The sequence below is a fragment of the Sardina pilchardus genome, chromosome 10 (assembly GCF_963854185.1).
Source record: "Sardina pilchardus chromosome 10, fSarPil1.1, whole genome shotgun sequence".
NCBI classification, from domain to species: domain Eukaryota; kingdom Metazoa; phylum Chordata; class Actinopteri; order Clupeiformes; family Clupeidae; genus Sardina; species Sardina pilchardus.
In genome coordinates, this window is record NC_085003.1 from 33,664,493 (window position 1) to 33,692,490 (window position 27,998).

Sequence of the window (27,998 nt, forward strand, 5' to 3'; positions counted from 1 at the left end):
AGCATTCAGAAGGATTAGGTTAACTCAGCTAGCTGATATAACAGGCTAACTCAGCTAGCTGATATAATGTGCACATCTGCGGGGAAGCTAATGGTCTGTAGATTTGGGGGGGTAAACTGGGGTATTTGATTTTGGGTGGATTGTTTGATTTTGGTATTGAGTGGAATGAAGCTGAGATTGAGCACATCTGGCAACCCCTGTAGGATCATGCTTTGGGGGCGGACCCGAGGGGTGCATGTCTGCCTGAGCTTCAACGAACGCAGAGAATTCAACATGAAATCGCACTGATATTTGCGCCTCTGTGCGTCTTTTCGAACTTAAAGAATGCGTGATCGCTACATGTCGCCTGTGCATGGAGCAAGCTTCGTGTAGCCTATGTCAACATAACTGGGCAGCATGTACGTCTGGCTAACTCTTTTAGCGGGGTTGGCTGTTTTGCCAGCAATCCTGAAACCCTTCTTCCCATATTTTTTTCAGGATCTGAAGTATATTCTTAAAACGGTTCGATTTGGGATCAGGCTTACTAAATACAAAAGAGGGAAGCCCCTCTACAGCATTCTGGATTGTTTTTTGGATGCAGTGAAGAAACATCCGAATAAGATCTTCATTCACTTTGAGGGAAAGTCGTTTACTTATTTGCAGGTCGACAAACAGAGCAATAAAGTAGCGAATGTGTTGCGGACTACTGCCTCGCTCAAAGAAGGGGATACTGTCGCCTTGTTCTTGGGGAATGAGCCTTGTTATGCATGGACATGGCTGGGCCTGGCCAAACTTGGCTGCCCGGTGGCGCTCCTCAACTACAACATAAGGGCGAAGTCGCTGCTGCATTGCTTCTCCTGTTCAGGAGCCAAAGTTCTCATCGCGGCTGCAGGTAGGTGACGCGAGTGGCACTGAACGACCTCGAAATCATCGCGTTTGCGACAGTGCGCAGGTTGGATGTTTTTCAGTTGTTATGCATTATACGTGATCTGGGATGAGACGTGACGCTTTGCTTATTTATTCAAAGGGGTAGAATTAAATACAATCCTGACACGTGGTTCTTGTGCAACTAACCTAAATCGTGTCCTGGTTGTATATTGATCTTCTTACGCTTGGGTTGAACTGTCAGATAGGGCCTACATCCTTCTGTGTGTAAAACTGATAGCGTCTGCTTGAATTTGTAGGATAGGGTCTCTTCTGATATTCTCAGTAACATCTGTTGGTTATGCGCTCTATGGCAAATAATGAAACAGTTTAATAATATCCCTGTAATGTTTTGGACCTGTCGTGTCTGCACTAACAAAAACTGCCAGCTCATTGACATCCATTGATAACTTTGGGAGGCAAAGGGGAAAAGATGAGCCATTTTTTTATATTCATTCTAATGTATTGAAGATGTTTTGATTTGTAATCTTCACACCAAACAAAAGTGTTGCAATTTTATAACCAACAACTCCTTGATAACTATGTGCGCTGCAAATAAAGTTGGTCTCGTGGCGCAACTTGCCTCAAGTTGGGCCAAAACATGATTTCACAAGATTTCAGGTGAAACATTTTTATTTTCTTCAAATAATAATTTAATTCCCACACACAGTAACAAGCACCAACATATCACTGAGAAAATGTTCCAAGACAGGTTTAGGCCTATAAAAATTTTTTTGTTTACGCTTGTTTAAATTTGTTCACCTTTTGTTCACCAGCTCTTCGTAAAACTAAGGAACCACAAAGATTAAAATCAAGGCAAACTTAAAAATCTAGCAGATTCAGTACCAACACTAGTTAAGTGGCTTAACTTACCCCCACTTTTGAAAGAAAATGCCTCTCACAGCAAGATAGGGTAACACTCATGATTGTGTGCAGCCCTCACACCATAGCTTGTAAGGGCACCAGTTGAGGTGTAATGCATCAGAATGATTTTCTATTCACATTATCTCTGAATCATCCTACAGTAACTCTGGACATGAATGGAAAGCAAATTATATTTTAGACAAATTATTTCTCACCACATTTGCCATGTGTGGGACCTTTCCACAGATGATAAGGAATGATTCCCTTCCTTAAAATGCTGTCACATGATAAAGTTTGTTTACAGTTTCCCAGAGAAAAGAGGTGGCTCTTGCCCCTGTGCTCAACTCACCCCATTCTCCCTTATCAGCCAATCCTCCCTCTCTGCCGGTCTTCTACGGGACATAGGTCAACGAGTTCCTGAGTGGGGAGATAGCTATAATTCTGCAACATCGTTACAGGTTAACCAACCTGTTAAATACGGTGACAGATGAACACTGATACTTTGTCTAGTGTATCCATTGCAGAGGATCCGAATGAGGCTGTCGAGTTGAGATCTCAACTGAAAAAACCAGCAAGAAACCAGCTTAGGCTGGTAGCTGGTTTTAGCTGGTCTTTGCTGGTCTTTGCCCAAAACACAGTTATTATTGCTGGTCTTTGCTGGTGTAGCTGGTTAGGCCACCAGCTAGACATGCTGGCGTGACCATCTGAGGAAGCTGGTCGTGCTGGGTTGACCAGCCTGTCGTTTGGGATACAGCTGGTTTAAGATGGTCATGCTGGTGACCAGCCTGTCAAGCTTGACAAAGATGGTCAAGCTGGTTTTCTAGAATGACCAACATAAGCTGGCGTGGCCAGTAAAAACCAGCAATGTAGACCAGCAACACCAACTAAAATGACCAGCTTAAGGTGGTACGACAATCAAAACCAGCTGAATTACCATCATAAGCTGGGTAAACCAGCTGAAGGTGTGTTTTCGCGAGAGTTTTGCTGGTCTAGCTGGTTAACCATCAAAGGGTGGTCAAACAAGCTGGTTAACAAGCTGGTCAACCAGCAAACCACCTTTAGCTGGTCAGGCTGTTTTTTTCAGCAGGGGAGTTAGAGTTGGGTTTATGGAAGTGTGGCCTTCAGAGCAGAGTACAGGTTATCATTTGAGTTAATAATGTGCTATCTGGTGTGGTTTTGTCAAGGCAGTTATTGTATAAAGGAACAGATCACAGTGTAGCTACATGTCCTGTATTAAAGAGGAACTACGCAGGTTTGGCGATTTCTTCGCTGTTTTCTCGTTTTACGCTGGCAGGTTTCTCTGCAGATTTTACAACACTCCTCAATCGGTCAGTCTGCCTTTTCATGAGCATGATCACGAGGCTGCGAGACTTTCTGTTTGTCAGTGCAGCGTCTCGCCAGCCCAAAGTTGCAAGGTACACACACACACACACACACACACACACACACACACACACACACACACACACACACGGCCCAAAGTTGCAAAGGTGTTTTTTCCGCTCACAGACGCTAGATGGAAGCGAAACAGCCACCATTCAACCCGAAAAAAGACAACAACCATTCCAATGATTATGAAGCTGTTCAGTTTAAGTGCAGCTAAATTGTGATGGAAGTAACACAGAAAAATATATGTATGTGAAAACACCTCTCCAATCCGCACCAATCATTCTGGATCTATGGTATTTAACCAAGAGTGTTAATGATCCGCAGCACAACTAGGCCATTGAGTGGTGAGCTGAAACGTTTGTGCCCAAGACTGATCTGAGTAGTCGTAGCTGAAGCCTGTAGTGGACGGAAGATATGAGTAGTCGTAGCTGAAGCCTGTAGTGGACGGAAGATATGAGTAGTCCTGTAGTGGACGGAAGATATGAGTAGTCCTGTAGTGGACGTAAGATATGAGTAGTCCTGTAGTGGACGGAAGATATGAGTAGTCCTGTAGTGGACGGAAGGGTCACCTGCGTTCCTGCGTCCCTCAGAGCTGCGGTCGGCGGTGGAGGACGTTCTGCCGGTGTTGAGGGAGGAGGGCATCAGCGTCTACCTGCTGGCCGACGAGAAGGGCACCACAGATGGCATCAGCTGCATCTCCGAGACCATTAGCCTGGCGCCAGACACACCTGTCCCACGATCGCTTCGCGCCAACGTTGGCATCAGGAGCATCGCCCTCTACATCTACACGTCTGGCACGACAGGTAGACACACCCGACACACATCTACACATCCACACCTGACACACATCTACACATCCACACCCGACACACATCTACACATCCACACCCGACACACATCTACACATCTACACCTGACACACATCTACACATCCACACCTGACACACATCTACACATCCACACCTGACACATCTACACATCCACACCTGACACACATCTACACATCCACACCTGACACATCTACACATCCACACCTGACACACATCCACACCTGACACACATCTACACATCCACACCTGACACACATCTACACATCCACACCTGACACACATCTACACATCCACACCTGACACACATCCACACCCGACACACATCTACACATCCACACCTGACACACATCTACACATCTACACATCCACACCTGACACACATCTACACATCCACACCTGACACACATCCACACCCGACACACATCTACACATCCACACCTGACACACATCTACACATCCACACCTGACACACATCCACACCCGACACACATCTACACATCCACACCTGACACACATCTACACATCTACACATCCACACCTGACACACATCTACACATCCACACCCGACACACATCTACACATCCACACCCGACACACATCTACACATCCACACCTGACACACATCTACACATCCACACCTGACACATCTACACATCCACACCTGACACACATCTACACATCCACACCTGACACACATCTACACATCCACACCTGACGCACATCTACACATCCACACCTGACACACATCTACACATCTACACATCCACACCTGACACACATCTACACATCTACACATCCACACCTGACACACATCTACACATCCACATCTGACACACACCTACACATCCACATCTGACACACATCCACACCTGACACACATCTACACATCCACATCTGACACACACCTACACATCCACATCTGACACACATCCACACCTGACACACATCTACACATCCACACCTGACACACATCCACACCTGACACACATCTACACATCCACACCTGACACACATCTACACATCCACACCCGACACACATCTACACATCCACACCCGACACATCTACACATCCACACCTGACACACATCTACACATCCACACCTGACACACATCTACACATCCACACCTGACACACATCTACACATCTACACATCCACACCTGACACACATCTACACATCCACATCTGACACACACCTACACATCCACATCTGACACACATCCACACCTGACACACATCTACACATCCACACCTGACACACATCCACACCTGACACACATCTACACCTGACACATCTGCACATCCACACCTGACACACATCTACACATCCACACCTGACACACCTACACATCCACACCTGACACACATCTACACATCCACACCCGACACACATCTACACATCCACACCTGACACACATCTACACATCCACACCTGACACACTCCTACACATCCACACCTGACACACTCCTACACATCCACACCTGACACCAGAGATGGGGGACTCGAGTCTAGTGACTTGACTCGAGTCAGACTTAAGTCGCCAGATTGAGGACTTGTGACTTGCTTGATCAACAGTGAGAAAAGACTTGACTTGACTTGGACTTGCTACTCATGACTTGAGACTTGACTTAGACTTGCATGCAATGACTCGACAAGTCATTGCTGTCTTGGTTAATTGGTGAATAATAATAATAAAAACTATTTTCGATTGGATATTTCCTGTTGCATGTGGGCGAACCTGGCAACCTCTCTACTAGGTGCTAGGTGACGCGCCCGCCATCTACAGTAAAGCGGTCGGGGTTTAGAAGATGGAAACTGTTACCAGTTCTGCTGCTACTGCAGCAGACAGTGTTCCCAAAATCATAACGTTTGGATTTAAAGACTATTCAATTCAACAAAAGAAACGATTCGCCGAGTGCAAGGTGTGCAGCGCAAAAATAAGCGACACATCCAGCACCACGTCAAATTTGATCCGCCATTTCCGACTACACAAAGAAAAGTAAGAAATGTCTCTAGCTAATTTCACATTATTTTTAATCTAACGTTAGCTGGCAGCTAACATCCCATCTCCATCAGTAAAACGTGACTAGAGCTGTTTGCATCACATTAAGTTTTATCATGTTGACTTAGTTTCACATTGATCCCGCCTATCAAATAACAGACAATTTGACTGAAATACGGTAGCCTATCTGAAATTGCCAGATTGATTCACTTAGCGCTAGTTGCTAGTCCAGTCTACTAGAAAATCACTCAGAGTGCGCAAACCTCCTCCAAGCGAACACATCACCTCCTCTTGCATCCATCCATAACTTTTTGAGTTATCTTGCGAACAAACAAACATATACAGACAAACCAACAAACCCCGATAAAAACATAACCTCCTTGGTAGAGATAAAAACTTCGAAACGGTCTTTGTCCCGACGCACATAGGCTAATTGTTGACATTCTCGATAATGTCGAGGGGAAGCTGAGACAAATCATGCATGACTGCAAGTAAGCTACTTCTTTGCGTAGGATGAGAGTAGGCTAGGCTACAGATGTGATGGATGTTACATCACATCTGTAGGCTACTCTCACCATGGACGTTAGGAAATGTCTATACATTCTTAAAAATGGAGTGGGAGCATTTAAATGCATTGAATATGAGCATGTTGCACGGTCCGTGTAACGCTTTGCAGTGCTTTGTTCTATTTGCAGAATTCACATGAAAAAATAGAAAATGGGTTCAAAACTTTTATTATCCATATGTCAGACTACTCAGCAAATGGACAATTGATGCTATTTTTAACTTTCGAGTGTGGTTTTTGAAACGGCAAATAATGAATTTGAAACAAAAGTAAAATTGAGTCCATTTTCCAATTTTCCATTTCTGCATCGTGGTTGGACTGAACCAAACGCGCCTAGGGATGTACGGATGGCGCCTCTGGCTTGTTGTAGAGATCGAGTTATCAAGTCAAATTCATGCCAAGTGAGCTCGAGACGTAGGCCTATCTACCAGACCGACTGATCATTCCCTCACCTGCGCCCTCGATGGTTAGACTTCACAGACCTTCAGATAGCCTACAGTAACTTGTCACATGCACTTGTTGCAATCTCTGCTGATGGTGTGTGTGTGTGTGTGTGTGTGTGTGTGTGTGTGTGTGTGTGTGTGTGTGTGTGTGTGTGTGTGTTGGGGGGGGGGGGGGGGGGGGCATATCGTATACAATAGGCCTACATTTGTTCACGGTTGTTGACGGTTTGAATAAATGTGAGCAACCCTACCCATGAACAAAAACCTCTCCACCAACATGCCTACAGAAGCTGTTAAACAACAAGTTGACAAGAGTAGGCTAAGCCCATTAATAACATCCCATTCTTAACCCAAGCAGACATCGGGTGAAGTGAAACGCAACTCTCCGGTAACCCCCAGCGTTCATGGTTCAGTCCAACCCCAAGCGCAAAAACACAAAGTTAGAATATGAGTCAATGTTTGACTTTCGAACTTCTAAGGAGAAAATCCCAAGAACACTCAATGCAAAAAAATAAAACACGCAACAGTCATCAATTTACCAAGTAGTCTGAAAAATGAATAATTGAAATTTGAAAACATTTTTTCATTTTTTCATGTGAAATCTGCAAATAGAACAAAGCACTGCAAAGCGTTACACGGACCTTGCACTAACTGGTTTTCAGTTTTGTGCTATGGTGATTTATGTGAGCCCTTTGCACTGAAATTAATCACTCATGTGGCTGTAAAATACTTGTATTTGTCGTTAGGGAATGTATAGGCCTATTAAAAATGCATTTGAGCATGAAAAAAATTAAATGTATATACTGTATGTTATATACATTTAATTCTTATTCAGAATTATTTTGTAGCTTCTCTCATGTCAGATGTGCGAAAGTGCGCAGCTTCATTTAGCCCTCTGATGGTGATGATAAAAAATTGTGGCCCTCTTAGTCATGAAAGTTGCCCATCCCTGGTCTACAGTACTGTACCACATCAATGTAGCTGTTAGTTTGTTAGCGCTAGCTGCTTGTATTTTTGTTAAATCAAGTATAACAGCCAAACAACATGCACAAACCCTATTACTATAAATGTATGTATAAGTATATGAGAGATGTATGACATAAATGAGAAATAGGCCACTTTCAAGAGTAGTATATAGCCTAACATAGAAGTGTCTCCATTTAATTTCCGTATGGTATTTATTAATGGATTATACCACTGCTTGGTCAAATTTCCTATTGTGATGCGCTATTTGGAACGTGCATTATTTTTCTATATACCGCACGGCTATGAAGTAGTTCGTTTTTTTGGGCTTATTACACTTGAATATCAATTCGCCAATGTGAATGTAACGGTAAAAACAGCAACGTTGTATCTAAGACAGCGGCAATATAAACGAAATTGATAGTAGCAGTGGTATAAGCGGGATAATCAACTCCGCGCCCTGTGCGTTTATAGGAAAATAATGCACTTATCGAAGTGTAAAGTCCCCTCCGCCTGCGGCGTCGGGTCCTTATTACCACTTCGAACGTGCATTATTTTCCTATAAACGCACGGCGCGTCGTTGATTATCCCTTACATATTATGCAATGAAAACATGAGCTAAACACACATACACTCTCTCTCTCTCTCTCTCTTTCTCCCCCTCACACACACACACACACACACACACACACACACACACACACACACACACACACACACACACACACACACACACACACACACACACACACACACACACACACACACACACACACACACACACTCACAGCATATGAGAGTGAGGCCTTTTTGAAGGAGTAGTGGACATAGAAGTTCATTCCTTCTTCCAGACGGTTGTCTTCCAGCTTATTATATGACTTGACTAGTGACTTGCTTGACCTAAGCTATGACTTGACTTGACTTGACTCGACCTAAGCTATGACTTGACTTGACTTGACTCGACCCTCACAAAAACGACTTGGGACTTGCTTGAGACTTGAAGGTTAAGACTCGAGACTTGCTTGAGACTTGCATATGTGTGACTTACTCCCATCTCTGCCTGACACAGCTACACATCCACACCTGACACACTCCTACACATCCATACCCGACACTCCTACACATCTGTACCTGAAACAACACCTGATTGATGTGTGTGATGGCTGTGCCCCCCCAGCTTGATATCTTGATGAGTGTGTGTGTGTGTGTGTGATGGCTGTGCCCCCCCAGCTTGATATCTTAATGAGTGAGTGTGTGTGTGTGTGTGTGTGTGTGTGTGCCCCTCAGGTCTGCCCAAGGCGGCGCTGGTGACCCATGAGAGGGTGTGGGCGGCATCGTTCGTCCAGGCCATGTCCGGCGTGAGCAGCACCGACGTCTTCTACGTCAACCTGCCGCTCTACCACAGCGCGGGCTTCCTCATCGGCCTCGCCGGCAGCATCGAGAGAGGTAGCGCTCCGGCGCCACGGTCGTCATGACGACCCAAGTCGCTCACACGTACAGACGTCACGGTCGTCATGACGACCCAAGTCGCTCACGCTCTTGTTGTGGTCCTGTGGTTCTGCAGGCATCACTCTGGTTCTGCGGAGGAAGTTCTCGGCCTCGCAGTTCTGGGAGGACTGCCGGAAGCATGATGTCACCGTGATGCAGTACATCGGGGAGACGCTACGCTACCTCTGTAACACCCCACAGGTGAGCACACACTTGCGCACACTCACACACCACACCTCTAATGATACACAATTGAGCACACACACACACACACACACATACACTCCTCTGTTGTTCTGATGAAGATGCTCCAATATGTGGCTGCCTCCATATTGTCCAGTGTGTGTTCTGGTCCATATTGTCCAGTGTGTGTTCTTAAGTGTGTGTTCTGGTCCATATTGTCCAGTGTGTGTTCTGGTCCATATTGTCCAGTGTGTGTTCTTAAGTGTGTTTGTCTGGTCCATATTGTCCAGTGTGTTTGTCTGGTCCATATTGTCCATAACCAGAGAGCAACTCAGTGTTCTGGCCTTCTCTTACAGAAAGACAATGAAAAGAATCACAAGGTGCGGATCGCTATTGGCAACGGTGTGCGCACTGACGTCTGGTCTGAGTTCCTGCAACGCTTCGGCAACATCTGTGTGCGTGAGCTGTACGCCGCCACCGAGGGCAACGTCGGCTTCATCAACTACACCACCAAAGTCGGCGTGGTGGGACGAGTCAACTTCCTGCACAGGGTGAGCCGTCAATCTGCCCACGCTGCGTCACAAACTGCAGCGCACTAACCAGCTAACTAGCTAACCAGTTAACTAGCCAACAAGCTAACCATTTAACTAGCTAACAAGCTAACCGGTTAACATGTTAACAAGCTAACCAGTTAATATATTAACCAGCTAACTAGCTAACAAGCTAACAAGCTAACCAGTTAACATGCAAACATGCTAACCAACTAATCAGATAACCAACTAACCAGATAGCTAACTAAGTCGCTAACAAGCTAATATGGTAACCAACTAACCAGATAACCGACTAAGCTGCTAACAAGCTAACATGCTTACCAACTAACCAGATAACAAACTAAGCTGTTAACAAGCTAACCAAATAGCCAGATAACCAACTAACCAGATAACCAACTAAGGCGCTAACAAGCTAACATGCTAACCAACTAACCATATAGCCAACCAAGTAAGCCGCTAACAAGCTAACCAGCTAACCAACTAACCAGCTAAGCTAACCAGCCGCTCCTTTAGGGGGCTGTAAACACACTCTGGCTTCAGTCAGTTTTATGTCCCAGATATTCCACTAGTCCAGCGGTATGCTGCACCTTCATTCATTCTTCAACTGGACCTTATTGTGTCTTGAACACCCACTGTATTGATTTATTTAAACTATTTTTAGACCTCCCCTTTCCACATTTTTTGCAAAAATGAATTGTTGTTATGAATGAACGTCCTTGACTCTACTTGAAGTGTGTTCCTGCTCACCTGCTGTAGTGTTCTAAAGTGTGTTCCTGTTGTAGTGTTCTAAAGTGTGTCCCTGTTGTAGTGTTCTAAACTGTGTTCCTTCTGTCCTGTTGTAGCGGATCTTCCCGTACTCGTTGATAAAGTTCGACGCAGACAAAGAGGAACCTGTGCGCAACGCTGAGGGGCTCTGTGTGAAAGCCGCCAAAGGTCAGTTGGTCAGAGGTCAGCCCTGGGGTCAGGTCAAAGGTCACGGTTGAAGGTCACAGTTGAGGGCCTTTAGTTCTGCTGTCTGTTGGTCTCGTCATGGTTGAAGAACAGAGAAAGTGATAACCAGACCTCCCTGCTGAAAAAACCAGCCTGACCAGCTAAAGGTGGTTTGCTGGTTGACCAGCTTGTTAACCAGCTTATTTGACCACCCTTTGATGGTTAACCAGCTAGACCAGCAAAACTCTCGCGAAAACACACCTTCAGCTGGTTTACCCAGCTTATGATGGTAATTCAGCTGGTTTTGATTGTCGTACCACCTTAAGCTGATCATTTTAGTTGGTGTTGCTGGTCTACATTGCTGGTTTTTACTGGCCACGCCAGCTTATGTTGGTTATTCTAGAAAACCAGCTTGACCATCTTTGTCAAGCTTGACAGGCTTAAACCAGTTGTATCCCAAACGACAGGCTGGTCACACCAGCACGACCAGCATGACCATCTTAAACCAGTTGTATCCCAAACGACAGGCTGGTCACCAGCATGACCATCTTAAACCAGTTGTATCCCAAACGACAGGCTGGTCACACCAGCACGACCAGCTTCCTCAGATGGTCACGCCAGCATGTCTAGCTGGTGGCCTAACCAGCTACACCAGCAAAGACCAGCAATAATAACTGTGTTTTGGGCAAAGACCAGCAAAGACCAGCTAAAACCAGCTACCAGCCTAAGCTGGTTTCTTGCTGTTTTTTTCAGCAGGGCTTTGATAAGATGAGATGTTTTGTTGATTTAAGATGTGGCCCTTGAGCCATAGAGTTTGCCCGGCCCTTAACCATCACCACACTTGCTTAGCTTCAGTCACTCAATATTCACTAGTCTGGCTGCTGGCTAAAGAGGAGAGAAGGGCCATGTTGGTAGTCCATAGAGGAGGGGACAGAGTAATCAGGAGAGGGGCCTTGTTAGTAGGAGCCTAAAGAGTAATCGGGAGAAGGGCCATGTTGGTAGTCCATAGAGGAGGAGACAGAGTAATCAGGAGAGGGGCCTTGTTAGTAGGAGCCTAAAGAGTAATCGGGAGAAGGGCCATGTTGGTAGTCCATAGAGGAGGAGACAGAGTAATCAGGAGAGGGGCCTTGTTAGTAGGAGCCTAAAGAGTAATCGGGAGAAGGGCCATGTTGGTAGTCCATAGAGGAGGGGACAGAGTAATCGGGAGAAGGGCCATGTTGGTAGTCCATAGAGGAGGGGACAGAGTAATCGGGAGAAGGGCCATGTTGGTAGTCCATAGAGGAGGGGACAGTAGACTAGCCCTGTAGTTCATGGAGGGGACAATAGATTAGCCCTGTGGTGCTCAAATGTCATTCTAGGGTAATTTTCCAACCCCACCTGACCCCATCACCCAGCACATAATGTTAAACTATTGCATTGTGGGTACATGTTATGCTCCCATCTCGTTCCCCTGGACCTGATGTTGTTTTAATTGAAATGGGCCTGTTTAGGACTGCTGTGTTTGTGCGCGGCCATTTTGTTTTGAGTGTACAATCTCTATTCCCACTCCCAGCAGATCTGGCATCCAGTGGCTGACCACCATAAGTGTGTGAGTGTGAGTGTGAGTGTGAGTGTGAGTGTGAGTGTGAGTGTGAGTGTGAGTGTGAGTGAGTGTGAGTGTGAGTGTGTGTGTAAGTAGTGTGTGTTGTTGTTGCATGTGGAGGTGACTGTGTGTGTGTGTGTTATTGTAGGCGAGACGGGGCTGCTGGTGGGGAGGATAACGAAGCACTCTCCGTTCGTGGGCTACGCGGGGAACAAGCAGCAGACGGAGAAGAAGCGGCTGCAGGACGTGTTCGTGAAAGGAGACCTGTACTTCAACAGCGGAGACCTGCTCAAGATCGACCACGACAACTTCGTCTACTTCCAGGACCGCGTGGGCGACACTTTCAGGTAACTGCTCTGAACAGGTGGGCTTCTGGGTAACTGCTGTGGCCTGGAGGCTGACCACTAGTGTTGTATTCGTACTGAGTGCTGTAAGTGTTCTGTATTCGTACTGAGTGCTGTAAGTGTTCTGTATTCGTACTGAGAGCTGTAAGTGTTCTGTATTCGTACTGAGTGCTGTAAGTGTTCTGTATTCGTACTGAGTGCTGTAAGTGTTCTGTACTTGTACTGAGTGCTGTAAGTGTTCTGTATTCGTACTGAGTGCTGTAAGTGTTCTGTATTCGTACTGAGTGCTGTAAGTGTTCTGTATTCGTACTGAGTGCTGTAAGTGTTCTGTACTTGTACTGAGTGCTGTAAGTGTTCTGGACTTGTACTGAGTGCTGTAAGTGTTCTGTACTGGTACTGAGCGAGTTCTGTGTTCTGCCGGCAGGTGGAAGGGGGAGAACGTGGCCACGACAGAGGTAGCCGACATCCTGAGCACGGTGGACTGCATCGAGGAGGCCAACGTCTACGGGGTCAAGGTGGCAGGTGAGATGGGATGGGCTGCTGCTGAGGTGGTAGCGTAGCGTACACAACAACATAGCAATATAGCGTACACAACAACATAGAGCTGTACACAACAACATAGCGCTGCTCCTGAGGTGGTAGTGTAGTGTACACAACAACATAGAGCTGTACACAACAACATAGAGCTGTACACAACAACATAGCGCTGTTCCTGAGGTGGTAGTGTACACAACAACATAGCGCTGTACACAACAACATAGCGCTGCTCCTGAGGTGGTAGTGTAGTGTACACAACAACATAGTGCTGGTGGTAGTGTAGTGTACACAACAACATAGCGCTGTACACAACAACATAGCGCTGCTCCTGAGGTGGTAGTGTAGTGTGGTGTACACAACAACATAGTGCTGCTCCTGAGGTGGTAGTGTAGTGTGGTGTACACAACAACATAGTGCTGTACACAACAACATAGCGCTGCTCCTGAGGTGGTAGTGTAGTGTGGTGTACACAACAATATAGTGCTGCTCCTGAGGTGGTAGTGTAGTGTACACAACAATAAAGCGCTAGTGCTGGTGGTAGTGTAGTGTACACAACAACATAGCGCTGCTCCTGAGGTGGTAGTGTAGTGTACACAACAACATAGCGCTGTACACAACAACATAGTGCTGCTCCTGAGGTGGTAGTGTAGTGTAGTGTACACAACAACATAGTGCTGTACACAACAACATAGTGCTGCTCCTGAGGTGGTAGTGTAGTGTGGTGTACACAACAACATAGTGCTGCTCCTGAGGTGGTAGTGTAGTGTACACAACAACATAGTGCTGGTGGTAGTGTGGTGTACACAACAACATAGTGCTGCTCCTGAGGTGGTAGTGTAGTGTACACAACAACATAGCGCTGCTCCTGAGGTGGTAGTGTAGTGTACACAACAACATAGTGCTGGTGGTAGTGTGGTGTACACAACAACATAGTGCTGGTGGTAGTGTAGTGTACACAACAACATAGTGCTGTACACAACAACATAGCGCTGCTCCTGAGGTGGTAGTGTACACAACAATATTACGCTTTTCTCATAGAACGGGGGAACCTCACTAACCACCCTTATTATACGGCTCTTCACAATGCAAGTAGAACGCTCCATTGACTTGAATGGGATTTCCCACCGTTCTACCGGTCATTATTTTCTGATAGGGGTCATTTTTTTTTTCAGAGGTCCTCTATCAATGGCGAGTTTGTGCTTCTAATTCAGGTCTTTCATATCACTCCGCTTCGTTGAAAGTGAAAGACAGCTGCCAAGCAACATCTGAAAGTTCTATCTGTGTCGCGAACTATTTATTAGCGGAAGCCATGAAACGGTAGCTAAGTCATTGTTGTACGTTTCTTTTCTCGTTTTGGCAAGTACTTTAAGGGCGAAACAAGACCCCCTCCTTCTTCGTGTCTGGGTCCAGTTCGCCCTGTCAGTACTTATTTTCCCGATAATGACCAGCGTTCTATACATTATCCCTTACCTAATGTGTAACTGTATAGCACAGCAGCCATTATGCACCGGAACGCTCACCTCACACACTTGAGGTGGAGACGCACACAACACAACACAACACAACACAACACAACACAACACAACACAACACAACACAACACAACACAACACAACACAACACAACACAACACAACACAACACAACACAACACAACACAACACCACACAACACCACACCACACCAACACAACACCAACACAACACAACACAACACAACACAACACAACACAACACAACACAACACAACACAACACAACACAACACAACAAGGACACTGGGAGATTAGTGTCTGATATGACCACAGTGAGACAGGATCTCGGTTTAACGTCTCATCTGAAGGACGGCATCTCTTGCAGTGCAGTGTCCCCCTCACTGCACCGGGGCGTTGGGATCGAGCTTGGCCAGAGGGAAGAGTGCCCCCTATTGGCCTACCAACACCACTTCCAGCAGCAACCTAGTTTTCCAAGGAGGTCTCCCATCCAAGTACTAACCAGGCCCACACCTGCTTAGCTTCAGTAGTTCAGCTAAGACAGGGTATCCATTGGTCTGGCTGCTGGCTCTTAGATCTCACACACACACCCCCCCTATAGCTTCATGTCCAAGAGGTAAAGTGACACCTGTCTGTTCATCTGTGTGGCAGGTCATGAGGGCAGGATCACACACACACACACACACACACACTTCTTGTCCAAGATGTAAAGTGACGCGTGTGTGACACCTGTCTGCTATCTGTGTGGCAGGTCATGAGGGCAGGATCGGGATGGCTGCCATCACGTTACGGGAAGGGAAGGAGTTTGATTGCGTTCACACCTGTCGTCACCTGGCCAATTACCTGCCCGTTTACGCCCGGCCGCGCTTCATACGCATCCAGGTGAGTGAGAGGAGTGTCACAGAACACCACGATCCGCAGCATCCAGGTGTGTATGACATGAACCAAGATGTATAGCCCTTAGATAGATATCTTTGTAAATTACGTTTAGGCCTAATTAAAAAGTGTTTCATCGTCCCGATTCTCTCCCACTTTGCGGAGATTGTCTCCTTGGACTCTGTGGCATTTATAGGCCTATTCTCAACTCTTTCAGAAGCAAAGGTAGGCTATGTCTGAGACCTCAGCAGCAAGAGGGTTTTTTTTTTTAATTCTGACAAGTGTGTCATCCCAAACAAACACAATGTGCTCGTCTTCGTCTGATGGCCCGCGTGAGTGGTTCGGCGCAGCACAAGCAGCAGATAGGCTACCGTGCATGGGGATGTTCGCTAATGCTGAGACTGCCGACAGTTCGGTTCAGGTGTAAGTTAGTGCCAGCAATGTAAGCTTTATTTGTAAGAAACCTCTGTCACAACCTGCCTGTTATTTCAATTGTTTTGAAATATTTGATAAGTTATCTCCCCCGAGGATGAAATTCATTCAGCAGAGGTAGGGATGTAGTTCTAGTCTTTAGGGCTGACATTGGGATTGGGCCAGTGTTTCTCTCTGTTGTGAGAACTGTCCTGCGCTTCAGCGATGGCTAACGGTAACCCTACTCTCCCGTCTGGTAACAGTAACTAACGGGTAACCCTGCTATACCGCCTAGTAACGGTAACTAACGGTAACCTGGCTCTCCCGCCTGCATTTCAGAGCTGTCTGGAGATGACCGGAACCTTCAAGATGAAGAAGGTGAAGCTGGTGGAGGAGGGCTTTGACCCCGGGGTCATTCAGGATGACCTCTACTTCCTGCACCTGGAGGAGAAGAAGTACGTTCCACTGACCCCCCAGATCTATGCCTCCATCCTGGCCAGAGAGATCAAGCTGTAGCCAGCGGAGAGAGATGCGGACCGGGGAAGAAGCCGTGCTGAAGCCGTTGTTGTTCTTCAGGAGCCGTATTTCCAGAAATTAACACCGATAGCCTTATGACTAATCTCAGGGAGGACTTGTGCATTAATCACGCCTAGAGTAGCAACTGAGGCAGCTGTTCAGCAGTAGTCTGTGTGCTCCAGACACAGAGCCCAGCGCACTGGACCGGACCGGACCGGACCGGACCGTGTTCTCAGGCCCACGCTCCACTACGCCACACGTCTGGTGTCTAACCGATACTGTTCTAAATGGAAGAATGTGATTTCTACAGAATAATAAATTACTACTACTAATAATAATGAGTTATTTATATAGCTCCTTTCTCAGACTCAAGGTCACTTTACAAAGTCAACACACACACACACACACACACACACACACACACACACACACACAGCAAGACAATGCAGCTCTCTGCTCCAGGATGAGAATGCTTGGTGAACGGTCATCAACAGATAATTTATGACTCTGATGTGTACGGAAACCAGAGGTTTTCATACATTATATAGTCATTGAGAAAGGATGCCGAGGCCATGTTGATAGATCTAATCCATTCAGGTGATGGCCGGGAGGGACGAGGGGGGTATAGGGGTGGTAGCCGGGGGGGTATAGGGGGCTAAGGGTGGCTGAAAGACAACCGTTTATCCCACGCCTCCGATTGAGCCCTGCCTACGGTGAGTTCCCAGACCCTACAGGACATCTTGGTCTGGCTGGTCAGGCTAGATGCACATGGAACTGGAACACAAAACACACACATACACACACACACACATATACACACTGATTAAACACACATTACAAGCGGCCAGTACTTTAAAAATGAATTTATTTATTAATTCAGTGGTATACTTAGAAATGTGTTGCAAAGAAAATAACAAAAGGAAAAAAATAAATGACAACTCAAGAGCCAGCCAGATGGGGAGGAAGTCGAGGTGGACCCAAGCCGTGTGTTATCAAAAGAACAGCAGCACTGCGGCGCTGAGATAAATGGTCTCTTAGTAGAAAAATACATTTGAGGGGCACCAGTGCAGCGCAGCGTCCTCACCAGCAGAGGGCCGGTCCGCCCACCAACGCAGACCAATGCACACAGATTCTTTAAATTAGTTCAACCAAGCACATCCTATTTGGTAAATAAGAATAAAAAGTTTCTGACTGTTAAAAATGCCTTTAAATAGTGTTTATATATATATTTATATATTTATTTATATATATATATTGGTAGAAAAACGTTGTTTTATGCTAAGTTCCAAGGCTCAGGGCTATAGCCAGAATACAAACGTAACAATGGCATCATTTTTCTTTTCCTTTTTTTAAGAAACATTTTCCTCTTCAGTTTTATACAAAATAACAAAGACGTACAAAAGAGCATTTACAGTGGAACCAAGGCCATGTACGAGCATTATGTACAGCAACAACTTTAAACATCACCTAGAGTTTTCTTTCTTCATGTTTTTTTTTTTTTTCATTTGACTTCATATGCATAGGCGGAAAAGAAAGCATACCTGTTTGTTAGCCTCGATTATTGGGTGCTAAATCCAAGTTCACCAACAGAATGGGCTTGCAATGGCAAGAGACAACTTTCATCTTTTTTTGTTTCTCTGTAACTTACTGCTACAACTTAAATGTGACGTCTGTTGTGTTTCCTCTTTTTCAATAAGATATACGGTAAAGGAAAAGGTCTTATGCAGATAAGGCATCACTGCTTGCAGTGTACAATGGGTGGGGACAGGGTGTGTGTGTGCAGGTGTGCGCATCTGTGTGTGTGTGGAACTTAGTAGCAGGCTTCTGGACCTGAGTCTTTGCACATGCATAGATCTCTAAACAGCAGGAGGTTTGGGAACCCAAAGTCAGTTAATCTACAGTAAAACATGACTAGAAAAGATCAGCTCTACACACACCAGGAGCCCCAGAGGCCTACAGAGTCCTTCGCCTCTCAGTGTCCTTCAGCTGGGACATTCATGTCTCTAAAGACTACATCTCCCAGAATCCTTCAGTACCCTCTTCATGGGCTCAGCATTCCATAGATCTTCTAAAATCCTTCAGGAACCCCCCCATCCCCCACCCCCCTCCCAAAAACCCACAACCACAGTCCTCAAAAACAAAAAAGTTCTGCATACATCAACTTTTCTGTTTCTGAGCATATAAGTAGAATTCTCAATGCAATTGTTAAACATATTATGTAGTTTTCTATTTTCTTTTTTTCCCTCTGGCTCCTCTGGCTGGTTCGGTTCTGCTCTTGGATTTGGTAGAAAACAGGCCTGAGAGCGCCAGGGTGTGGGGCCGTGGTCCGTCTGGGTCCTAGTGCCCCCCCTCATGCAGCCACGGCCCCAGAACTTCACTTACACACAATTCAGTTATTGGGATAATGTCATTTTTTGCAAGCCTTCAAGCACCAAAAAAGATTTTTTTTTTTCCTTTTTAAAATTAAAAAAAAAAGAGTTTGGGTTGGCGACCACACGCATGAGGGTTGTGGAGATGGGGGGGTAGGGGTGGGTTGCTAGGCAGATCCATCCCCCAACGATGACATTTTTTGGGTGTAAAATGAGACTGCAGACGAGGAGAGGAGAGGAGAGAGTACTTCACTGAAGAGCCAATGCCCTGGAGTGGGGGGAGGAGCCAATCCCGTGGTGTAGGGGGAGGAGTCAGGGCGTAGGGGGAGGAGTCAGGGGCATGTGCCCCTCCCTGCGGTAGCGTCCCGCGGCGGAGCAGGCGCCCTCAGAAGTGGTCGATGAGCACGGACACGCAGTTGGCGCCCACCAGGTAGTTGGGGTCGCCGGGCAACGACTTGTTCTGCCAGCTCTTGGGGTCACCTGCGCAGAGAGAGCAGACGCACATGAAGGGCACATGAAGGTCACATGAAGGGCACAGGTGAGAGCAGACGGCACATGAAGGGCACATGAAGGGCACCGCAGCGGCTTACAGAGTGGACTCACACTGGCGGGGGTCCACTACGCATGCCACGCTGGACGGGCACAGGGCCTGGCACACACACACGCACACACACACACACACACACTGGACGGGCACAGGGCCTGGCACACACTCACACTCGCACTCGCACTCGCACTCGCACTCGCACTCGCACTCGCACTCGCACTCGCACTCACACTCGCACTCACACTCGCACTCACACTCACACTCACACTCACACTCACACTCGCGCACACACTCGCGCACACACTCGCGCACACACACACACACACACACACACACACACACTCCTCAGGAGGAGCAGAGTCGTGACATCAGGCTCAGGGGACCCACAGGAGACCTGATCCAGGACAACCCTAAATGATGATTGACACACTAATGACTAGAGATGCACCGATATGGAATTTTAGGGCCGATAACGATAACCGATATTTATCGGCTTGTTGTGGCCGATACCGATACGATAACCGATATTACTGTTGGAGAAAAAATTTTCAAAAATAAATTCAAAATTCAAAAATAAAAATTAACATTTAATGCATAATTTAATTGCAGTAATTGTATACCACCAGTGATGTACATAACTCATAATAGTCCTCAGTGCCAGTGGTACAGCAGTCAACAACAGCAATAGCCTGGGCCTATGCGTGGCTCCTTTAAGTGAACATGACGTCATTGAGGTGCGAGTGCTTGAGTGGCAAGGGACAGTGCATGAATCGTTCTCATATGGAGTAAACACTCAATGCAAATATATGGCTAGAAGAAGCTGTGACAAATCTAGCGACCAAATCAGATTTTCGTGGGAAACTTATGTATAGTTTAATCAGCGGTTAATTAAATAAAGCTGCAACTCCTCGGACTGTATCTTGTTGTAGTAGGCTAATTGATTCCCAATGTGCCACCTCCAGCCGAACCGCAAAAAAAGACGGCCAAATTAGCGGAGTGCTGTCCAGTGAAAGTACCTTCTGTTGCGCACAACATGCAGTGCTGCAGCGGTAATATTACAAAACCCAACCGAACGAAATGCAAATATAACACGTATAACTACTTATCTACGGATTTGTTCCACCAAAAACTTTGTTTGTCTCCCCGACTAGCGCGGCAGCAGACATAACACACCAGCAAAACAATTCACTTCTGAGTAGGCTGAGTTTCGCTCTCTGCTTACTGTAGGTTAAAATGAAGATCGTCCAGGAGAGGATTTTGGGCTGCATTATAGATAGGCCTAGATTAAACGCAGATCTTGTTAGAATGGTGAAATACATCCACACAGCTGGCATTATTTTCAGGAAGAAGTAGCCAACCAAGCTCAAGTAGCATGCAGCCAGACGGGCCTTATGGAGTTGGGAAATTAGGGCTTTAAAAAATATCGGCGCAAATTATCGGCCGAAATTCTGTTATCGGACCGATAATAATATTTTAAAAATGTCACTTATCGGCCAATAATATATCGGCCGCCAATATATCGTGCATCTCTACTAATGACCCAATCCCCAGGGCAGCTCCAGAGCTGAGGACCTGTGATAGGTGCAGAGACGGTGGGTGTTCTGCTCATGTCCAGAGTTTCATCTGCTGCTGTCAACTGCCCTCAGTAGAGCCGCTCACACACCAACTACTCTGGAACTGCCCAACACACACACACCACACACACACACACACGTAGAGCACTAACCCCAACACACACACACCTAGAGAAGAACAGTTTACTGTGAAAAGCCCAGAGTGAAACTGCCCAAGCAGATAGACTTGCCCCACCACCACCCCCACCCCTATCAGTTGCCCTGAAACTGCCCAAGCAGATAGATTTGCCCTCCCCACCACCCCCACCCCTATCAGTTGCCCTGAAACTGCCCAAGCAGATAGATTTGCCCTCTCCACCACCCCCACCCCTATCAGTTGCCCTGAAACTGCCCAAGCAGATAGATTTGCCCTCCCCACCACCCCGATCAGCTGCCCTGAAACTGCCCAAGCAGTTGATTTGCCCCCCACCACCCTGATCAGTTGCCCTGAAACTGCCCAAGCAGATAGATTTGCCCTCCCCACAACCCCCACCCCGATCAGCTGCCCTGAAACTGCCCAAGCAGATAGACTTGCCCCCCCCCACCACCAGCACCCCCCCGATCAGCTGCCCTGCACCCCAGAGAAGGCCAGAGAGAGGGACGGCGTACCCGACGACGAGTCGGAGGATTTTAGAGCAAAAGACCAACCATCAGGGGTCATAGACGCACAGTGAGGCAGGCGCAGCTCCACCGGCTTCTGGAACTTCAGGCCGTGAGGGCCGCACATCACCAGGGGACTCAGCAGGGTTTCACCTGGACACACACACACACACACACACACACAGAAAACAAGTTACAACATACTTCAGGCGTTGAGGACTGTACATCACCACGTGGCTAAGCGGGGTTTCACCTGGAGGACACACACAGTCTAGGCCGTTGGTGCTCAGAAGTGTCTCTCTTAACAACACACAGACACACACACACACAGACACACACACACACACACACGAATAAGAGATAAGAGGTAGGGGTGAGTGTGTGTGTGTGTGAGACCGACCTTTCTCCTTGTCGAGCGGAGGCAGGATGCTGTTGTCACGGCACACCTTAAAGTAGATCTCCTGCTCGACGCCATCAGGTATGGCCCCCTGCGGGATGATGATGCTCACGCCCGTCTCTATGGAGCTCAGCACGCCACCGTTACAGTTAAACACTCCCCTCGCCGTGGCAACCACCGTGTGACCATCGTCTTCATCATCCTCCTCCAGCGCACTGGGGCTGCACACACACACACACACATACATCATCATCATCACCATCATAATCATCATCCTCCTCCTCCAGCACACTAGGGCAGCCGCACAGGAAGGAGACAAGCACGTCATCAACCAACATCCTCATAATCCTGATACTATAGAATATAGAACATAGTCATCTTCATAATCCTACATCAGATACTATAGGATATAGAACATAGTCATCTTCATAATCCTACATCAGATACTATAGGATATAGAACACGTCATCTTCATAATCCTACATCAGATACTATAGGATATAGAACACGTCATCTTCATAATCCTACATCAGATACTATAGGATATAGAACATAGTCATCTTCATAATCCTACATCAGATACTATAGAATATAGAACATAGTCATCTTCATAATCCTACATCAGATACTATAGGATATAGAACACGTCATCTTCATAATCCTACATCAGATACTATAGGATATAGAACATAGTCATCTTCATAATCCTACATCAGATACTATAGAATATAGAACATAGTCATCTTCATAATCCTACATCAGATACTATAGAATATAGAACATAGTCATCTTCATAATCCTACATCAGATACTATAGAATATAGAACATAGTCATCTTCATAATCCTACATCAGATACTATAGAATATAGAACATAGTCATCTTCATAATCCTACATCAGATACTATAGAATATAGAACACAGTCATCTTCATAATCCTACATCAGATACTATAGAATATAGAACACAGTCATCTTCATAATCCTACATCAGAAACTATAGAACATAGTCATCTTCATAATCCTACATCAGATACTATAGGATATAGAACATAGTCATCTTCATAATCCTACATCAGATACTATAGGATATAGTCATCTTCATAATCCTACATCAGATACTATAGAATATAGAACATAGTCATCTTCATAATCCTACATCAGATACTATAGAATATAGAACATAGTCATCCTCATAATCCTACAGCAGATACTATAGAATATAGAACATAGTCATCTTCATAATCCTACATCAGATACTATAGAATATAGAACATAGTCATCCTCATAATCCTACATCAGATACTATAGAATATAGAACATAGTCATCTTCATAATCCTACATCAGATACTATAGAATATAGAACATAGTCATCTTCATAATCCTACATCAGATACTATAGAACAGTCATCTATATAATCCTACGTCAGATACTATAGGATATAGTCATCTTCTTAACCCTATATCAGATACTATAGAGCATAGTCATCCACATAATCCTACATCAGATACTATTGGATATAGTCGTCTTCATAATCCTACATCAGATACTATAGAACACGTCATCTTCATAATCCTACATCAGATACTATAGGATAAAGAACATGGTCATCTTCATAATCCTACATCAGATACTATAGAATATAGAACATAGTCGTCTTCATAATCCTACATCAGATATTATAGAACACGTCATCTTCATAATCCTAATCAGATACTATAGGATATAGAACATGGTCATCCTCACAATCCTACATCAGATATTTTACACTCTCTCCATCATCTCCATAATCCTTTTGCTATGAATAAAATTGATGGAAGTGACTTCCACGCAGAGGGGACCTCCACACCACCCACCTGACGGGCACAGCCTTGGGCAGGGCGTTGATGTTGTTGTGCTGGTACTTGACGCGGTTGTCGATGGTGCGGGTGAAGGTGTCCACGCCGCTGTCGTGGTCGGGCTGGGGCGAGAGCTGGGGCTTGGTGCCGGGGTTGCCCACGCCAGGCTTGCTCTGGTTGTCGTTGGGCAGCAGGTTGTGGTTGAACTTGGGGCTCTCGAACTTGCGCTCGAAGGGCCGCGCCGAGCTGGTGTAGGGCTTGGGCACGTAGCGGTTGTAGCTGGTGGGGGCGGGCGCGGTCTTGGGGGGCGCCTCGGTGCCGTTGACCGGCGGCTTGGGGGGCAGATAGCCGCTCTGCACGGGGTCCTCTCGAGGGACGGCCCTCAGGCCAGACAGATCCGGCTTGGCTTTGGGAGAGTTGTGGGGCTCCGGCACTAAACTCACTAGGGGGGGGCAACAGCACACAAACGGTCACCTTAGATTCCATACGTCAAGCTTTTACTTTCTATGGTTAACACACTCCCGTGTACACGCGCACGCACGCACGCACACGGGCACACACACACACACACACACACACACACACACACACACACACACACACACACACACACACACACACACACACACACACACACACACACACACACACACACACACACACACACACACACACACACACACACACACACACACACAGCGCGGGATGCTTACCGTCTGTGGGGTTGAGTTTGGGGAGCGATGTGGGCGGTGCCGGTGGGGCGTATTGGGAGGGGGAGGGGCTTATCTGACTGACCGGCTCGTATCGCTTCTCCACCGGACTGCTCTTGTCCACCGACTCCGCCCTGCAACACACACACCGTCAGAGAAAACACCATCAGCACACACACACATTCCTCTGTGACCCCAAGTCAAATCAGTCGCTGTATGTGTGTGTGTGTGTGTGTGTGTGTGTGTGTGTGTGTGTGTGTGTGTGTGTACCTGGAGTAAGGGTAGCCCAGCTGTGTTGGCTTGGCGGGGTCGTGGTAGCGGCTGGCGGGCGCTTTGTTGTCGAAGTTGCGGCGGTCGAAGTAGGAGAGCTGCTTCCTGTAGAACTCCTCGTCCTCGTCCGGCTCATAGTGGTTGGAGCGCACCGGCTCAGACACTGGCTTGGGCTGCGGCTTCTGGGGCTCAGGGGCCCTACACACACACACACACACACACACACACACGGGCACACACACACACACACACACACACGGGCACACATACACACACACACACACACGGGCACACGCAAGCATGCACAGACGCACACGCACACGCACACACAGGGAGAGAGGAGGGGAGAGAGGGATGGAAGAAGAGGCAGGCAGTGAGTGGAGTGTGTAATGAATAATAGAGGAGTAAATGTCTGAGAGGTGGAGTGGTGTGTGTGTGTGTGTGTGTGTGTGTGTGTGTGTGTGTGTGTGTGTGTGTGTGTGTGTGTGTGTGTGTGTGTGTGTGTGTGTGTGTGTGTGTGTGTAATGTGGGGTCAGGAGGACTGTGTCTGCTGGGAGCAGCACTACATGATGCAATACGGGGGCACAGCACCATGCAACAGGCTGCCTGCTGCTCCTCCCAACAGCCACTAGATGGAGCTGTGGGGGTTCGAGCCTCAGGAGTCAGACTAGGTCCAGTTTCATTAAAGACATCTGCGGTAAATAATTGTAGCTCTAATTTCAATCAATAAAAAATAAGTAAAAAAATAAAAAGAGCCTATAATTTTGAGCAGTTTCTCGAAATTCACAGAAATGTCAGATAGACATTTTCTTCTCCAAAAGGCGGGCTACAGTTCAAGTAATAGTGTGTGTATCTGTGGCGGTGTGTGTGTGTGTGTGTGTGTGTGTACCTGTAGGTCTTCTCCTGCTCCAGGTTGCTAAGGGAGTTGGCTTTGAGTACAGGTCCAGGAGTCGTCACGGGTTTGGGTAGATCAGTAGGCTGAGAACACAGAGCCGCAAAGGATCACACACACACACACACACACACACACACACACACACACACACACACACACACACACACACACACACACACACACACACACACACACACACACACACACACACACACACACACACACACACACAAAATTACCAACTGCTTCTGAGAGAGAGAGAGAAAGAAAGAAAGAGAGAGAGAGAAAGAAAGAAAGAGAGCAATAAAGAAAGAAAGAAAGAGAGAGAAAGAAAGAGAGCAATAAAGAAAGAGAGAGAGAAAGAAAGAGAGCAATAAAGAAAGAAAGACAGAAAGAGAGCAATAAAGAGATTAAGAGAAAAAGAGGGAGAGAGAGATAGCAATAGAGAGAGAGAGAGAGATAGCAATAGAGAGAGAGAGAGAGAGAGATAGCAATAGAGAGAGAGAGAGAGAGAGATAGAGATAGCAATAGAGAGAGAGAGAGAGAGAGAGAGAGAGATAGCAATAGAGAGAGAGAGAGAGATAGCAATAGAGAGAGAGATAGCAATAGAGAGAGAGATAGCAATAGAGAGAGAGAGAGAGAGAGATAGCAATAGAGAGAGAGAGATAGCAATAGAGAGAGAGAGAGAGAGAGATAGCAATAGAGAGAGAGAGATAGCAATAGAGAGAGAGAGAGCGGGCGCGTGCACCCACCCTGATGCCGCCGGGGTCTCCTGCGTCCTTGGCGCGGTCCACGGATACGGAGCGCTTGTTCTCGAACATCCGGACGCGGTTGAGCACGGACTGCGGCTTCATGGCCGGGTCGTCCTCCGGCTCGTCCCGTGGGGGCGGGGGGAGGGGCTTGTCTCCCGGCGACTGCAGCGTGTCTGGTTTGGGGGGAGGCGGCGGGGGCGCGTCTGACCCATACGGCCGTGTGTGTGTGTGTGTGTCCTGGTGTGTGTGTGTGTGTGCGTGTGGGGGGGCATCTTGGCCGTAGGGGCGTCCGGTGGGCCCCAGCGTGTGTGCAGAGCGCGGTGCGTCTCCGTAGTAGTGTTTGGGGTCGGGGGAGCGTGCGCTCGCTGGGTAGGGGTGGGCTTCCGGCTCGTACGGCGAGCGCGCCTCATAGGCTGCGGGCGGAGGGGGGGGCGGGGGCTCGTCGTAGCGTGCGGGGCCGGGGAGGGGCTTGGCGTGGCGGGCGCGTGCGTCGTCGTAGCGAGGGCCTCGTGGGGGGCTGTAGTCGCGTGTGGGGCCCTCGTCGTACGGGGAGCGCTGCTCGTAGGGGGGGTGGAACACGGCGGGAGGGGGCAGCTGTGGGCCGGCCGGCTGCTCGTAGGGGGCGGGGCTCCACGGCTGCTCTCCGTAGATGGGCGCGCGCGGGTCGTAGTGGGCGTGAGGCTCGTAGGCGTGCGGGCGGGGAGCGGGGGGGGCGGGCTCGTACCCGTAGGGCTGGTGGGGGTCGTAGTCCCGGTAGGGCTGCTGGCCGGAGTAGGGAGCCCCCTGCTGGCCAGAGAGAGGCGGTGCCACTGGCTTCATGCTGGGGTTCACACGCACCGCCTCGTCCATGCTGTACAGCTCCTTCTTATACATCTGCACACACACACACACACACACACACACAGAGAACAAACGTCAGACATACAGCTCACAGAACCAAAAACCACACAAACCACAGGTAGACAATCAAAAGGAAGAAACCCGAAACCTCCTAAATTATCCCAGAAAAGATAGAAGAGGAAAAGAAAACAAGAGAACAGAAGAGAAGAGGAGAGAAGAGAAGAAAATAAATGAAAAAAGGAGAGGAAGAGAGAAGAGGAGGAGAGAAAACAGAAGGCTAGAGGAAGAGAGAAGAGGAGA

At 47.3% G+C, this 27,998-nt stretch overlaps 2 protein-coding genes across 10 annotated transcripts in view; one reads left to right on the forward strand and one right to left on the reverse strand.

The window, feature by feature from the left end:
* Positions 1-236: 236 nt before the first annotated feature.
* On the forward strand, positions 237-17,205 carry LOC134094475 (long-chain fatty acid transport protein 2-like). Its single transcript, XM_062548001.1, has 10 exons — positions 237-871; positions 3,747-3,959; positions 9,247-9,405; positions 9,524-9,648; positions 9,987-10,181; positions 11,024-11,114; positions 12,842-13,040; positions 13,462-13,559; positions 15,816-15,946; positions 16,691-17,205. The coding sequence occupies exons 1-10, from the start codon at positions 397-399 to the stop codon at positions 16,865-16,867; spliced, it is 1,863 nt and encodes a 620-aa protein (XP_062403985.1). The 5' UTR covers positions 237-396; the 3' UTR covers positions 16,868-17,205.
* Positions 17,206-17,715: 510 nt separating this feature from the next.
* The window catches only part of tjp1b (tight junction protein 1b), a 58,795-nt gene continuing 48,512 nt past the window's right edge, over positions 17,716-27,998 (reverse strand). For 5 of the 9 annotated variants that reach the window (XM_062548017.1, XM_062548016.1, XM_062548020.1 and 2 more), the window contains 8 exons: positions 26,859-27,731; positions 26,101-26,189; positions 25,212-25,409; positions 24,945-25,075; positions 24,250-24,673; positions 22,397-22,614; positions 22,006-22,149; positions 17,716-19,716 (listed from right to left, as the gene is read on the reverse strand). In XM_062548017.1, coding sequence (XP_062404001.1) covers positions 19,622-19,716; positions 22,006-22,149; positions 22,397-22,614; positions 24,250-24,673; positions 24,945-25,075; positions 25,212-25,409; positions 26,101-26,189; positions 26,859-27,731 — 2,172 coding nt within the window. In that variant the 3' untranslated portion in view covers positions 17,716-19,621. The remainder of the gene's footprint in view (positions 19,717-22,005; positions 22,150-22,396; positions 22,615-24,249; positions 24,674-24,944; positions 25,076-25,211; positions 25,410-26,100; positions 26,190-26,858; positions 27,732-27,998) is intronic. The other 4 variants (XM_062548022.1, XM_062548018.1, XM_062548024.1 and 1 more) reach the window with 2 other exon arrangements.